Source organism: Theobroma cacao, chromosome 10 (genome assembly GCF_053813885.1).
Source record: "Theobroma cacao isolate CCN51 chromosome 10, ASM5381388v1, whole genome shotgun sequence".
In the NCBI taxonomy this organism is placed as follows: Eukaryota; Viridiplantae; Streptophyta; class Magnoliopsida; order Malvales; family Malvaceae; genus Theobroma; species Theobroma cacao.
Genome location: NC_142648.1, coordinates 2,373,323 through 2,386,875, shown reverse-complemented (window position 1 = coordinate 2,386,875; position 13,553 = coordinate 2,373,323). Strand labels below are relative to the sequence as shown.

At 32.8% G+C, this 13,553-nt stretch overlaps 3 protein-coding genes across 4 annotated transcripts; 1 reads left to right on the top strand and 2 right to left on the bottom strand.

The window, feature by feature from the left end:
• Positions 1–2,137: 2,137 nt before the first annotated feature.
• Positions 2,138–2,630, bottom strand: LOC18586132 (histone H4). Its single transcript, XM_007009323.3, has one exon. The coding sequence runs from the start codon at positions 2,564–2,566 to the stop codon at positions 2,255–2,257; it is 312 nt and encodes a 103-aa protein (XP_007009385.1). The 5' UTR covers positions 2,567–2,630; the 3' UTR covers positions 2,138–2,254.
• A 392-nt stretch (positions 2,631–3,022) lies between these two features.
• On the top strand, positions 3,023–8,859 carry OVA1 (methionyl-tRNA synthetase / methionine-tRNA ligase / MetRS (cpMetRS)). The gene is made up of 12 exons (XM_007009322.3): positions 3,023–3,526; positions 4,089–4,232; positions 4,367–4,516; positions 4,786–4,953; positions 5,040–5,164; positions 5,438–5,531; positions 5,928–6,026; positions 6,853–7,033; positions 7,132–7,247; positions 7,853–8,008; positions 8,203–8,331; positions 8,415–8,859. Exons 1-12 carry the CDS (start codon positions 3,221–3,223, stop codon positions 8,580–8,582), a joined length of 1,836 nt encoding a protein of 611 aa, XP_007009384.3. The 5' UTR covers positions 3,023–3,220; the 3' UTR covers positions 8,583–8,859.
• Positions 8,860–8,990: 131 nt separating this feature from the next.
• On the bottom strand, positions 8,991–12,720 carry LOC18586130 (UDP-glucuronic acid decarboxylase 5-like). Of its 2 annotated transcripts, none has more exons than XM_007009321.3 (13): positions 12,563–12,720; positions 11,994–12,098; positions 11,381–11,467; positions 11,114–11,201; positions 10,929–11,020; positions 10,750–10,814; positions 10,579–10,667; positions 10,226–10,303; positions 10,042–10,135; positions 9,882–9,948; positions 9,734–9,797; positions 9,604–9,644; positions 8,991–9,388 (listed from the first exon to the last, which is right to left on the bottom strand). In XM_007009321.3, exons 2-13 carry the CDS (start codon positions 12,072–12,074, stop codon positions 9,203–9,205), a joined length of 1,032 nt encoding a protein of 343 aa, XP_007009383.1. In that variant the 5' UTR covers positions 12,075–12,098; positions 12,563–12,720; the 3' UTR covers positions 8,991–9,202. The 2 variants fall into 2 exon arrangements, with proteins under 2 accessions (XP_007009383.1, XP_017984785.1); XM_018129296.2 differs by lacking the exon at positions 12,563–12,720 and adding an exon at positions 12,204–12,287.
• Positions 12,721–13,553: the final 833 nt, after the last annotated feature.

Sequence of the window (13,553 nt, the reverse complement as noted above, 5' to 3'; positions counted from 1 at the left end):
TTAGGTGGGACCCATTTCTGGTTATGTCCACGTCAGATAGTGACGTGGTAACACGAACTGTTCATGTTGGGTGAAGGGCGTTTTCGTAATTTTACGAAGCCATTTGTGGCTGGTGTAAGTGCAGGGATATCTCCACTGGATTTTAGTGGCCAATGCGATAAGATATATAGTTAGTTGCAAATTAAATTGTTTTTCTATTAATTTATTTAACAATATTGATAAGAACAATATATACATATTTAATTACATTTATCTTCTTTATTCAATTTTAATTAATTTTGAATATATTTTATACTTATGAACGGAAATAATAACCATGGCTCATTTTAAAAAATAATGAAATGCTTGTTTGATAGAGTATTATAAAAAAACAAGATACCATAGGAAATAAGTTGAAATTACAAAACGTAAGTAAAATTTATTCAATTAATATTATGCAGTCTGAGTTCGTAATTTTTAATAGTTGTTTTATGAATATTAATTTAATAACATAATATTTTAAAAAATTTTCAAATTATTCAAAAAAATTTAAAAAATGTTTGAATATGTTCAATTAAATCATAAAATATGAATTTCATGATTAAATTTAAATAATAAAAAAACAATTTAATTATAAAAAGTGAGCATTCAATTAAGGACGTTTAGACAAATGAAGGAAAAGAAATAATTGGATTTGGCTCACTAAAATGACAAAAAAATCCTTTTCATGAACAATAATTTTTAATTTGTCCCTTTTTGGGCTATGCCAGAAGCAACGACACAAAAATAATAATAAAATAAAATAACCACATAAATTAAATCACAACTCAAGCTTTGCATAAAAGAACAAATCCCAGCCGTCGGATCAAAATAATGTCACTAGTTGACAACGACGTCAACGCTTTACTCTCTCCTTCCGTACCCAATAAAAACATAAAGCAGCCGGCAAGCCGTTGTCGTTTTCGAAAATATTTTTCTTAAAAAATAAAGTAATAATATATTATATATAATTAAATTATTTTTTTAATTGCTGATTGAGATCGCAAGTCGATATTTAAAAAAAAAAAAAGAAAAAGGGAAAATTCCCCCAATAATTGCATGTGGAGATTAAAATTGATTATGCTATATTTGTGAAATCATGTGGTTTTAAGCAGTGTTTGGCTGCGTTATTTAACTTTTAGGGTGTTTTTCAATGTATTAAGGCAGTATTTTTTGACCAAATTGCATTGCTGTTTTAAGTCTAAATGAGTAGCACTCGGCTACCACGTCTTCAGTCTTGTCATTGGCTGTTAGAAGCTAAATCAAAGTCATTAAGAAATTGACGTCCTTAATTTAATTTTAACGTGACATAAATTCAAAATTTATTACAACATCCTCAACTACCTTGTCGGCAAGGTAAATTTTTTGAATAAAATCTAATACTTAATAAAGTAAAAACTTTTTTCTGTTATAAAATATAATTTGAAAAAATAGTTATGAAAAAAAGTATTTAAAAAATAAAAAATCTTATTTAAATATATACTTACAAATTATAAATAAAATAAAAAATTAATATCTCCTTATCTAAAAAATTTATAAGATAAGAATAATACTTAAATATTTGATTTGGATAAATTAAATTTTAATTTTAATTCAATTTAATCTATATTCAAATTTAGATATACATAATTAAATCTTAAAGTTTAAATTAAATTACAATTATATATATAAAGCTGTTTGATTTATCTTAATTATCTAATCTAATCTAAATTCTTAAACCGTAACATAATAAACATTCAAATATTTATTTTTAATATTTTCCTATTTATTAAAATATATAAATAATTAACATAAAATTTATCTTAAAAATTTATCTTTTATTCATTTTAATTGATAGTAAAATTACATAAAAATAAAAATATATTTACAAATTTAAAACTAATTATATCTTTTCAATTTTATATACATTTTTTTTCACATGCATATGATAATATCATAAATCTCATATCAAAATAAATATATCTTTAAAAGTAAAAATATAAATTCATGACAAAAAATTACCTTTCATAAAAACAATATTAATTTTTTTTCTTTTTTGTTCATGCAATGAGTGTGCCAAATCCTAGTAAAAACAAAAACAAAAAACAAAAAAATTTCTTTAAATCAAGAAACAAAAGGATTGATTAAATGCTTAAAATTTCATTCATAATCTCATAACATTTTTCCATCAGTATTCACATCCCTTCCAAATCAAGAAACCATCAGATAAAAACCATTAAAAAAAACCCTAAAAACTTCAACCGCCGAAACCATAGAGAGTCCTCCCCTGTCTCTTAAGGGCGTAAACAACATCCATGGCGGTGACGGTCTTTCTCCGAGCATGTTCCGTGTAAGTAACGGCGTCGCGGATCACGTTCTCCAAAAAGATCTTCAAAACACCTCGCGTCTCCTCATAAATCAAGCCGCTGATCCTCTTAACTCCGCCTCTCCTCGCCAGACGTCGGATAGCTGGCTTCGTGATCCCTTGGATGTTATCTCGGAGCACCTTACGGTGTCGTTTGGCTCCTCCCTTGCCTAGCCCTTTGCCACCCTTTCCACGGCCTGACATTCTTGAGACTTGTGAATTAGCTTGTTTTCTGAATTTGAGTTTTGACTGTGTGGTTTTGGGGGAGAGACGCTTGAGGTCTTATAAGAGGGAAATTTGGGGGTTTGAATTTGAGCGGGATGATTAGTAACCGTCAGATTTTGAAATGTAATCGACGGTTTACAATGGTGATCCGTGTGCTTGATTTCGGTGATTTCGAAACGTTGATGAAGTGAAGATCGACGGTTCGTATTGTTTACTTAGGTGAGGTGCGGATCCTGGTTTTGTTTTTCTGGAATTTTGTGCGTGGTCGGGCTCTTGGCTGGCGGGCTTTGGGACCTTCGGTGCCACGTAGACTTAACGAGCCTGTCCAAACCAAACCCAAAGTTTAACCAAACTGAGCCCAACAATGGCCCAAAGAAGTAAAGAGAAAATCCGTTAAGCCCAATTAAAAACCGAATGACTGAAACTGAATCCATTCAATTCTCTACTGCGTCTTCTTCCTCCCCTTATCTGATTCCCTCTCCAAAGCTCTCTACCCTTCAGCCGAATCAAAAATTATTCAAATCTTTTTCCTTGTGAAAACAGAGCAAGTCAGTCCATTCATTGCTTAATTTATATTAAAATTATATTTATATAATTTTTTTTTTGTTTTACTTTCAACTTTTGAAGAAGAAAATGGCAGCAGCAATGATGAACTTGAGCAGTTCAATACAAAGCGGCCTTTTTAGTTCATTAAAACCATTATCCTTTTTCAATTTCAAAACTACCCATTTCAAAAATCGGTTTTTTCTTCCTCAAAGTCACTTCATTTTTTCAAAAAGATCAATGCTTTGCACTTGTTCAAGCAATAATAGTAAGTTTCAAACTGGAGCAAAGGCTGAGCCTTATGTTGTTACAACTCCTCTTTATTATGTTAATGCCCCTCCTCATATGGGTAGTGCTTACACCACTATTGCTGCTGATGCCATTGCCAGGTTTCAGGTATTGTTAACTGGTTTCTTATTTTTAATGGGTTTTTTTTTTTATGATTTTTTTTTCTGTTGATGAGCTTTTGAGAAGTTTAGGTTAGGGGCTGATTTTGGATTTAGAAGTGTAGTTGTGGCTTAGAAATTATATGAAGGCTACCATGACTTTTTTTTACAATGACAAGTTTGGATTGCTATATCAACTGAGACATCAAACTGTGTTTCTTTGTGAATAAAGTTAGTTCTATTTTTAAAATTTTGATATTGGAATTGTTAATTATGCTTAGTAGGTTACATGAAGAAAATTTAGACTGAGTCTGATTGTTGTTTTCTACTTGCTTTCTGATTCCAACATTTTCATAACATGTTAATGAATAGAAGTGTATTGTTTTTAAGTACGTTGAACTAATGTATGATTTTACTTTTACGGAGAACAAGTATGTCAGAATTGGAAATGCATTTTTACTTAGTTATTCATTATTAATCAATCATGATTTTACATTTTACCATGTGCTTTTGCTTTTGCACAGATCCATTTTCATTTCTTTTCTTTTCTTGTGTTCTTATATTTGTGGCAGCGGCTTTTGGGAAAACGAGTCATATTTGTTACTGGCACAGATGAGCATGGGGAGAAGATAGCTACAGCAGCAGCCGCTCAAGGCTCCAGCCCAAGTGAGCATTGTGATGTTATATCTCAAGCTTACAAAATGCTGTGGAAAGATGTAATTCTTTTCTTTTTCCACCTTAGGATGTTACTTTTGTTCTGAGCAATTGAGTTTTTGAATGTTTTTATCTTTAATCCAAGTAATTGAGGTCTTAAATGTCCTAATGACTGCTAATATTTTCCTGATTACAGTTAAATATAGCTTACGACAAGTTCATTCGCACAACTGAGCCAAAACATGAAGCTATTGTCAAGGAATTTTATTCTAGAGTTCTTGCCAATGATGACATTTACCGGGATGACTATGAGGGACTGTACTGTGTCAATTGTGAGGAGTATAAGGTTGACATTGCATATCCATCTACTTATAGCAACTGTTGTGTTCATAAATTTTGGTACGGATTAATTCATTAAAAGGTGATTTTCTTAGATGTTTTGAATGGAAAACATTAAATTTTATGTTGATAGTTTCTAGTGTTTCAGGAGCTCATACAGTTCTATAAAAGCATACTTTCTAATGGTATTTGTTTATTGGTATGTGTCTATGCAGCAATTTTTTTCAAATTCTTACTTGGTTATTCTACTTAATAGCTTTTTGTTACATTCTGCAGGATGAGAAAGAGCTGCTTGAAAATAATTGTTGTCCTACACACCTAAAGCCATGTGTTCCTCGCAGAGAGGATAATTACTTCTTTGCATTGTCAAAATACCAAAAGTCATTAGAAGAAACTTTGGCCAAAAATCCAGATTTTGTTCAGCCTTCATACCGTTTGAATGAGGTTAAGCAAAGTAGAACTCTTTCCTTTTTGGGAGAGATTGATGTTCTTTCTTTGCAAAACTCATCTTACTCGTGAACTTTTTCCAGGTGCAAAGTTGGATCAAAAGTGGCTTAAGAGATTTTTCGATTTCCAGAGCATCTGTGGATTGGGGTATTCCAGTTCCCAATGACAATAAGCAAACTATATATGTTTGGTTTGATGCACTCCTTGGGTACTGCTCTTTCTCATAGAGAAGGAAATTATAATAGATGTAGTAGGCTTTATAATTCTTGATTTGAATGCCATTAGGATGTTTTGATCTCTCTTCTGTTTCATTGTTAAAATGTAACTGAAATCTATTATATTTAATAGTTTAACAGCTGTGTAAAAATAAAGAAATAAAGAGAGAACAGACACTAATTAAAGATTCTGCCTTCTTGTTTTCTCATTGTGAAATATTTTTGTTGAAGAAGGATTTTAACAAAGTACAATTTGTTTTAAACAGCTATTTATCAGCTCTGTTGGAGGAGAATGAGCAACCTAGTTTACAAAGTGCTGTTTCTTCAGGTTGGCCTGTGTCACTGCACTTGATTGGAAAGGTATGAAACTTATCAATGTGGCAACACTACCAAAATTTTAATTTCCTATTATTATTTCCCTTTAATGTCTCACTGATTTCTATCCTTGTGGAAAGCTGGTTGTCACATTCTCCGAGATGTTTCCCAGAAATTTGTTGTGCTGGACTTGAATAACTACATTGATTGTTGGAAATAATTATCATTTTACCTTTTTTATTTGTTCATTTCATGAATGTAGATTATGATTTTATTCCTTGTCTTCTACTTTCGTTTTAAATGCCAAGGCATTTTATTAAAAATTCTAGAGTATCACCATGTTGAATGTAACTCAGGTGAAAGAATTGTGTTCCCCTTTCGCATACTCGTAAAGAGTTCGATATTTTCTTATGCTTTGTTTCTATTTTTGTTTTTGTGTAGGATATTTTACGTTTTCATGCTGTTTACTGGCCAGCTATGCTAATGTCTGCTGGATTGACTCTCCCAAAGATGGTGTTTGGCCATGGATTCTTGACAAAGGTACTTGAATACCATGAAGCATAGCCTATTATTTGCTTTTGAAGTAGGTGCATTTTATCTGCGTTGTATAGACCTTCAGGTAATAGAATGCCTGTATAAATATTTGGACTAGTAACTTTCACATCAGTTGTAACTATCTAAGCTTTAGACTGTGCTTGGACATGTCTGCGTTGGCTATTTTTTTTTCACTTCTATCGCTGTTATTTTACATAGCCTTACATAAACATGTCTATGAACCATTAAGACGCAATGAGACCATTATCTTTGTAGTGCTAAAAATTGGAATGTTGGAATCAAAACTGAGTTTAGAAGATCAAGGGCCATAGGAGTTTAGTAATTTATTCAAGGTATGGGAGTTGAAATAGATGAAAAGGAAAATTTTGAACTGCGAATGCTTTTAAACTTTAAAGAATTGTACATGGATTTGAAAAGGAAGATATTGAAGCTTTGCAGGCTATTATCTGTCCAATGAGGAAGTTAACTGATTTGAGTATTGTATTACCATGTTCACTCATATTAACATTTGACCAGAAGTGTCCCATAGTGATAATTTCTTCCCTCATTATTGCTAATGTGGAACAAAATTATTCTTTGGTCCCTGGTGTAGTTATTAAATTGGTGGGGTGGTGTTATGAAAGGTCTATGGTTCTTTTGTATGCTCTCAATGAGGACAGATACCTGGACAGATGTTTTTAATACATATTACAATTTTATATACTTTGAAACTGAAAACAGTCAAAAGAGCGAGCAAATTATTTAACATATTTTTTTCTCATATACCTAATTTTATTTCATGCAGCAATGCTTTTTGTTTTGAAAATTATAGGATGGCATGAAGATGGGAAAGTCACTAGGGAATACAATTGAACCAAATGAATTGGTTCATAAATTTGGGCCTGATGCAGTCAGGTACTTCTTCCTGAGGGAGGTAGAATTTGGAAAGGATGGGGATTATTCAGAAGAACGTTTCATTAATATTGTTAATGCACATCTTGCCAATACAATAGGTATATTCCAGTTACTATGATTGGTTTTTTAGCTGATCAGTTGGGTTACTTTGTACTCGTCGACCAAATAGATACATATATGACCTTGATTACTGCAGGAAATCTTCTTAACCGTACTCTTGGACTTCTTAAGAAGAACTGCCAATCGACTCTGGTGGTTGATTCAACTATTGCTGCTGAAGAACAGGATTTCAAGGACACTGTTGAGAAGCTGGTAAGGCTATTTTGAATCTAGTACCATATGTCTGACATTTAAACAGTAGATAGTAGCTTCTTAAAGAACTGTTGGATTCTTCTCTTACCATATTTAGATTGCCTGTAGTAAGAATGACTTTATTAATGTAGGAAAAGAATATTGAAGTAATTTGAATACCACAGAACACGAAACCTTGACATCTTTGAAAGAAAAGGACACTTTTTTCTTTCCATACATTTTGATTGCCAATTGTGGATTGACTTGGAACATTAATGCATATTGCCCTGAGATGCAAGTATGGGCTGATTATAGTGTTTAGTAACTTTGTTGTTGGTAATGGTAAGGAACATTAATATTCTTTGATCCTGGTTTATTCCTTGGTAGTAATTTTAAGATCAACACTTGCTAAGTTCGTTGCCTTGAGGATCTCCTCTGGAGATACTTAAAATGTTCAAATTGTGTCAAGTAGCAGTTTGTTGTCTTCTTATCCTTTCTTCCTATTTGTCAGCCTGACATGTTTTTCTTCCTTTTTCCTCTTCCCTCTTTGCTGGCCCTATGCTCAACCACTTACAATTATACTTTGTTCAGTTGCTCATGCTGTCTTGTTCTCTATATTTACATAGGTTGAACAGGCTCACATCCATTACAAAAATCTCTCCCTATCATCTGCTTGTGAAGCTGTGCTAGAGATTGGTAATGCTGGTAATTTGTACATGGATAAGCATCAACCATGGTCTCTTTTTAAGCAAGGAGGTGCTGCTTCTGAAGCTGCAGCAAAGGTAAGATACTTTTTTCTGTCCATAAAGTATTTTGCATGATGTGCTCGAGCAATCATAATCATAACTGCATGTGCTTAGACTTGACCCTCAGCAACTTGCAAGTCTAAATGAAAATTGACCCAGCATGCCATGTTATTTGATGGCTGTTATCTTGATTTATCTAGGAGGCTTATTCCTTTTTCTTATTGACACAGGATCTTGTGATTATATTGGAAGCAATGAGGATTATAGCAATTGCTTTATCACCTGTCACACCTAGCTTATGTAGGAGGATATATGCGCAGCTTGGCTACTCTGACGACCAGTTCAATAATTTAAACTGGGTTAGTCTCTCTCTCTATAGGTATTTAAGCCTACTAGCATAAATTTGTTGTATTATTAACTTAAATGGACGTCCGAACTGCAGAGTGAAACAAAGTGGGGTGGCCTAAAGGGTGGTCAGGTAATGGCTCAACCTAAGCCAGTCTTCACAAGAATAGAACAGATAGAGACAGAAAATGGGGGTGAAGCAGCTAAAAAGGTTGTGAAAAAGAAAGAGAAAAAACCTCAAGTTCAAGGGGTTGTTGAAGCCTAGGATCCCAATTTCAAAGGATTCTTTCACCAATACGAGCATATTTTTCTCTTAACATAATGAACAATTTTTGTCCTAAAGTTGTAGTAACTCATGTTATTGTCATAGAAATCTGCTTCCTATTGGAATTTATTAAGTTGAACATAATCCTTATTTCCAACTTTGTGGGAAATCGATTCAATAATCCCACATTCTCATTAAACACAGAGAGACCTAAAGATTTCATTTGGTAGCATGGAGAATCAAGTCACAAAGAAGTTTATTTCTTTGATAATCATAACTTATGCTTGCTATTTCTATTATGTTTTATTCTTATGGAGTAAAGGCTACCGCCAGGAGATATCACTGTCACTAAGTAACTGGGCTAAAATGGTTGATGATTGAGTAAAGGAAAAAATCCAGAGTAAGCAATGAAGAACAAAAGCTTCCTCTTTCCATTAGACCAAATACCATCCAAAATAACTACTACACTGTAAAGAAACTGATACCATTATTGTGCATGAAGATAATATACTATAAGAATTGATGAACGAAACCAAATGATAGCATTTTATCTGTAGTTTCTACTCTAACTGGGACATATGCCTGCCGCCAGCAATGCGAATTTGTGAAAAAAACTGCACTCAGTTCTTCCTGGATACCCCAAGCCTCTGACGGAAATCTTCCTCCATAAGAGGAAGTCCATCGCGCAATTTGACAGTTGGTTCCCATCCTAGCAGCTCCTTTGCCTTGGTTATGTCTGGCTTCCTCTGGCGAGGATCATCAGGAGTGTTTTCAACCATGGATATTTGCACCTCAGGATTGATAAGCTGCACAAAGTATGGCCATGCATTTGATTAATCATTTTCCTGAATATATCTATGAAGAGCATAACATCTAGCAAATTGCTGGAACAGAAACTACTCCGATTAATGAGCAGCAGGAAAAGTTTTCTTGTCAAATTCAGTTCTATATCAACATGCCTCTAGAAAAGAGAACTACACTACAATACAATGGAGAGAACAAAAATGATGAAAAGACTAACCTCCTTCACAGCCTCTGCAAGTTCGAGCATTGTGAATTCACCTAAAATGTAGAACAAGAAATGTTAATATTGGAATTAAATGAGTTTCTAATAAGATACGAAAATCAAGATAAATGGCTTGTATAATTACCTGGATTCCCAATATTGATTGGCCCAGTGTTCTCTCCTTCCATAAGTCGAATAAGGCCATCAACCTTCAATTAAAATGAAAAAAGTGAGTAGTAGCCACATTGATACGTAATAAGACACTTTGACATTAGCAAGAATTCCCAGCATACCATATCTGAGACATAACAGAAACTCCTTGTCTGTGTTCCAGGTAATTGAACAGTCAAAGGCTCATTACTGCACAATGAAACAGTTAAGTAACAAAGAGTGTAAGCATAGGGAAGGAAACAGAGAGGAATATGAAATCATGGAAGGCATCTTTTTACTTACCGGATTGCTTGGGCTATGAAATTGCTGACAACACGACCATCATCAATATTCATGCGTGGTCCATAAGTGTTGAAAATTCTAGCAATCCGAATCTCTGTTATCATGAAAAAGAATTAAGAATCCTCACAAGGAAAAATGGGAAATGCACAGAAATTACATGAGCAGTTAACATTGTAATGATTACCTATGCCATGCTGCCTATGGTAATCAAACATCAAAGTTTCAGCCACTCGTTTTCCCTCATCATAGCAGCTCCTAACTCCTGTAGCATGATACACAAACAAATCAATAAAAGTCATATGTGAAACAATTGCAATACTATGTGGCATAATTCTACTTAGAAGTATTGGCAGCCATTATGAAAGGTAGATGAAATGGCATTCATACTTTAACAAATGACAGAGAAGGACTTTCAGTTCTTGGGTAAATCCATAGGAATATGCAACATGAGAGGAGTAAAAGACACCAGCTTCTACATATCCATACCACAATAACTTAAAACCCTCCTCAACCATCAAAGTATAATAGAAAACATACCAATTGGGTTAACATTGCCCCAATAGCTCTCAGTCTGGGGATGCTCAAGTGGATCTCCGTATACCTCTGAAGTTGACGTAAGCAAAATCCTGTTGCAAGTAATCATACCATGAGCAATGCAGGCATATACTTATAAACATTATATCATAGATATAAGTAACAGTCTCAAACCTTGCTCCAACACGCTTTGCAAGTCCCAACATATTCAATGTACCAATCACGTTTGTCTTTATTGTCTGTTTAATGTTACAGAAACATAGTTTTCAGGTAGGGTTTAAAACAAAATAAAGAGTCTTACAACTGATATCTCATCTAGGAGATAGCGTTATTCTGCAGATGAATCTTATTACCTTCACAGGATTGTATTTGTAGAAAATTGGAGAAGCTGGGCAAGCAAGATGGTATATCTGATCAACCTCAACTAGCAATGCCTCAGTTACATCTGCACAAAAAATAAAGAACCCATTAATATCTGAACTTGAATATAATATTCCAACATTGTCAGCTATAAATTACTCAACATATAGAAGAATACCATGACGAATAAGTTCAAATCTTGGATGCCCAATCCATTTCCTTAGGTTGTCCTTGGAGCCAGTAAAGAAGTTATCAACAACAATAACCTGAACAGCACAAAAACAGAACGAATGTTAAACTGTAAGCAAAGCACAAGTATCATTTGATGGACATGAGCATACTGATCCAAATATCTGACTGCACAATAGACTTTGGGTTTCACCCTTCTTCACTTCTTAAACAATCTAGCGTAAAGAAACCTATGCTATTAACAATATGTGCTCACCTCATTCTTTTCATTCTCCATCAACTTGTCCACTAGGTGGGAGCCAATGAATCCAGCTCCTCCAGTAACCAGAATTCTCATGTTGGACTGCCCAAAAAACAAAGATCAGATTCCACAATCGCATATTATAAGTAACTAAGACCAAACAGGACTCTGTTCTGCAGGAGTTATAAGAAACCTTTAAAATAAAGAAAAATAATTCACCATTACACAAAAAGCTAATTCAAGGTCAAGTACAATGACATAACTGATTAGTACAAGATTATCAGGCAGACAGTAACAATGCAAAATGACAAACTAAATTCACATGAACTTCCATTAAAAAGAGCAATTGATGCGAACACTGCAATTTAATCTTATCATTTCCATTTTGCAAACAGCGTAGTTGTCACCATTTCATTCATTTATACATAGGATTCACTGATATCAAAGTAAAATGAGGGTATTGAGACTTGAATAAACAGAGATCATTAGCAACAAAATTTATGCAAAACCAATATTCTTAAACTGTAAAAAGAAAAAAAAAACACTAAAGAAACAATATTTTCCAATAAATTAAAACCAAAAACAGGCATGCTAATAAGCTGAAATCTTAAAACTGAATTTATCTTACCTGGAAAAACTTGGAAAATCTCAAAGGAGATGGACTCGGAGGCTTCTTAGAAGCTGAGTTGTGATCACCGTTTGCAGACATTTTTTCAGATCTTTACTTGAAATCCTACACATAAAACAATCAAAACTCTCAAAATTCACGATCAACTCTTCCAAAAACCATCCACATACAAAGCAGAATTTAACAAAAAAAAAAAAAAGAAAAACTAACCAAACTCAAATTGCCCCAAAATTTTTCTATTTCTTCTATGCCTGTACAAACTAAGAGATTGCGAGCCTAATATATACAATTAAATTTCATCCAAACAAAATTACTTAAATACTTAAAAATTGAAATCAAAATAAAAATTGAATGACCAAACTGTACCAACCAGGGTGAGAGAAAGCAAAAAGAAATCTTCAAAACCAAGAAAAGTAAATAACAATCAAAAGCTTCACATTAACAACACTATAGCCCACACCAAACTCAAGAAACAGAAAACTTGAAAAAAAAAAAAAAAAAAGCTTTTCAGATCTCAATCTAAATCCAATGGCCTTAAAGACCACGGAATTAAAACAAAAAAATTTTACCTTGACAGAAACAAGGTGAAGATAAAATCTGGGTTTTGCTTAATTTAATGGAATTTTGAAGAAAAACGAGAACTTTTAAGGATTTGAAGTACGTATGGGAGTGAAACTTGGAGCCAGTTTTTATACTGTGATGTTAAGGTTGTAGAGATGTAGTAAAACAGAAGGAAATCTAAGGAAATCATTGAGAAAAATTGGATGTGATGACCTGGCATGGCAATAAGTTTTGGTAATTTTTATCTACAGCCAGCTTTCCAATTATGGAATGCCACGTAACCTTTCCTTTCCAATGGTTGTTACTCATGAATCGGCCATGACTTCACGTGTTTGGACGGTTTACTCTGCGGGAGATTATGTTTGCTGCGGTTGGATGTACTGTAACCTTGGTATACCTTTTTAATTAAATTAATTTTTTAAAACAAATAATTAATAAATATTGTCAGTTATAAATGTCTAAATAATGAAATAGATACAAAATATATTAAAATTCAATATTTAAACAAAAAAATAGAATTTAAATGATTGAATAAAATTTATTTGTATAAATATATATTTTTTAAATTATATAATGAAAAGATAATTCTATTGTCTTTTTCCTTTCATATATTCCATTTTATTAATTCAAAATTCAAAATTGACATTTTAGATTGAAATTTTCAGTTTTCAATACTAAAATATCTCCTTGTAGATAAATTCTTATATATTTTATATTTTAGTATGTTAATTATTATTTTCAGTTAGTTTTACATTTTACGTTTATTGGTCTATTTTAAAAATGATTTTAAATTTTTTATGTTTTTTAAAAATTAGATTAAAAATCCCAGACAAAATTAAATATGAAAATAAATAATTTAATCTTTTCAATATTAAAATAAAAAAAAATTATTGCATGCAGTTTATCCCAAAAAAAATCTGAACTTCTAAGAAGAGCCACGTTAATGGTGACATTTGTCTGATCATCATTTCAAACACGTGTTAGATCCTGACTGGTTGA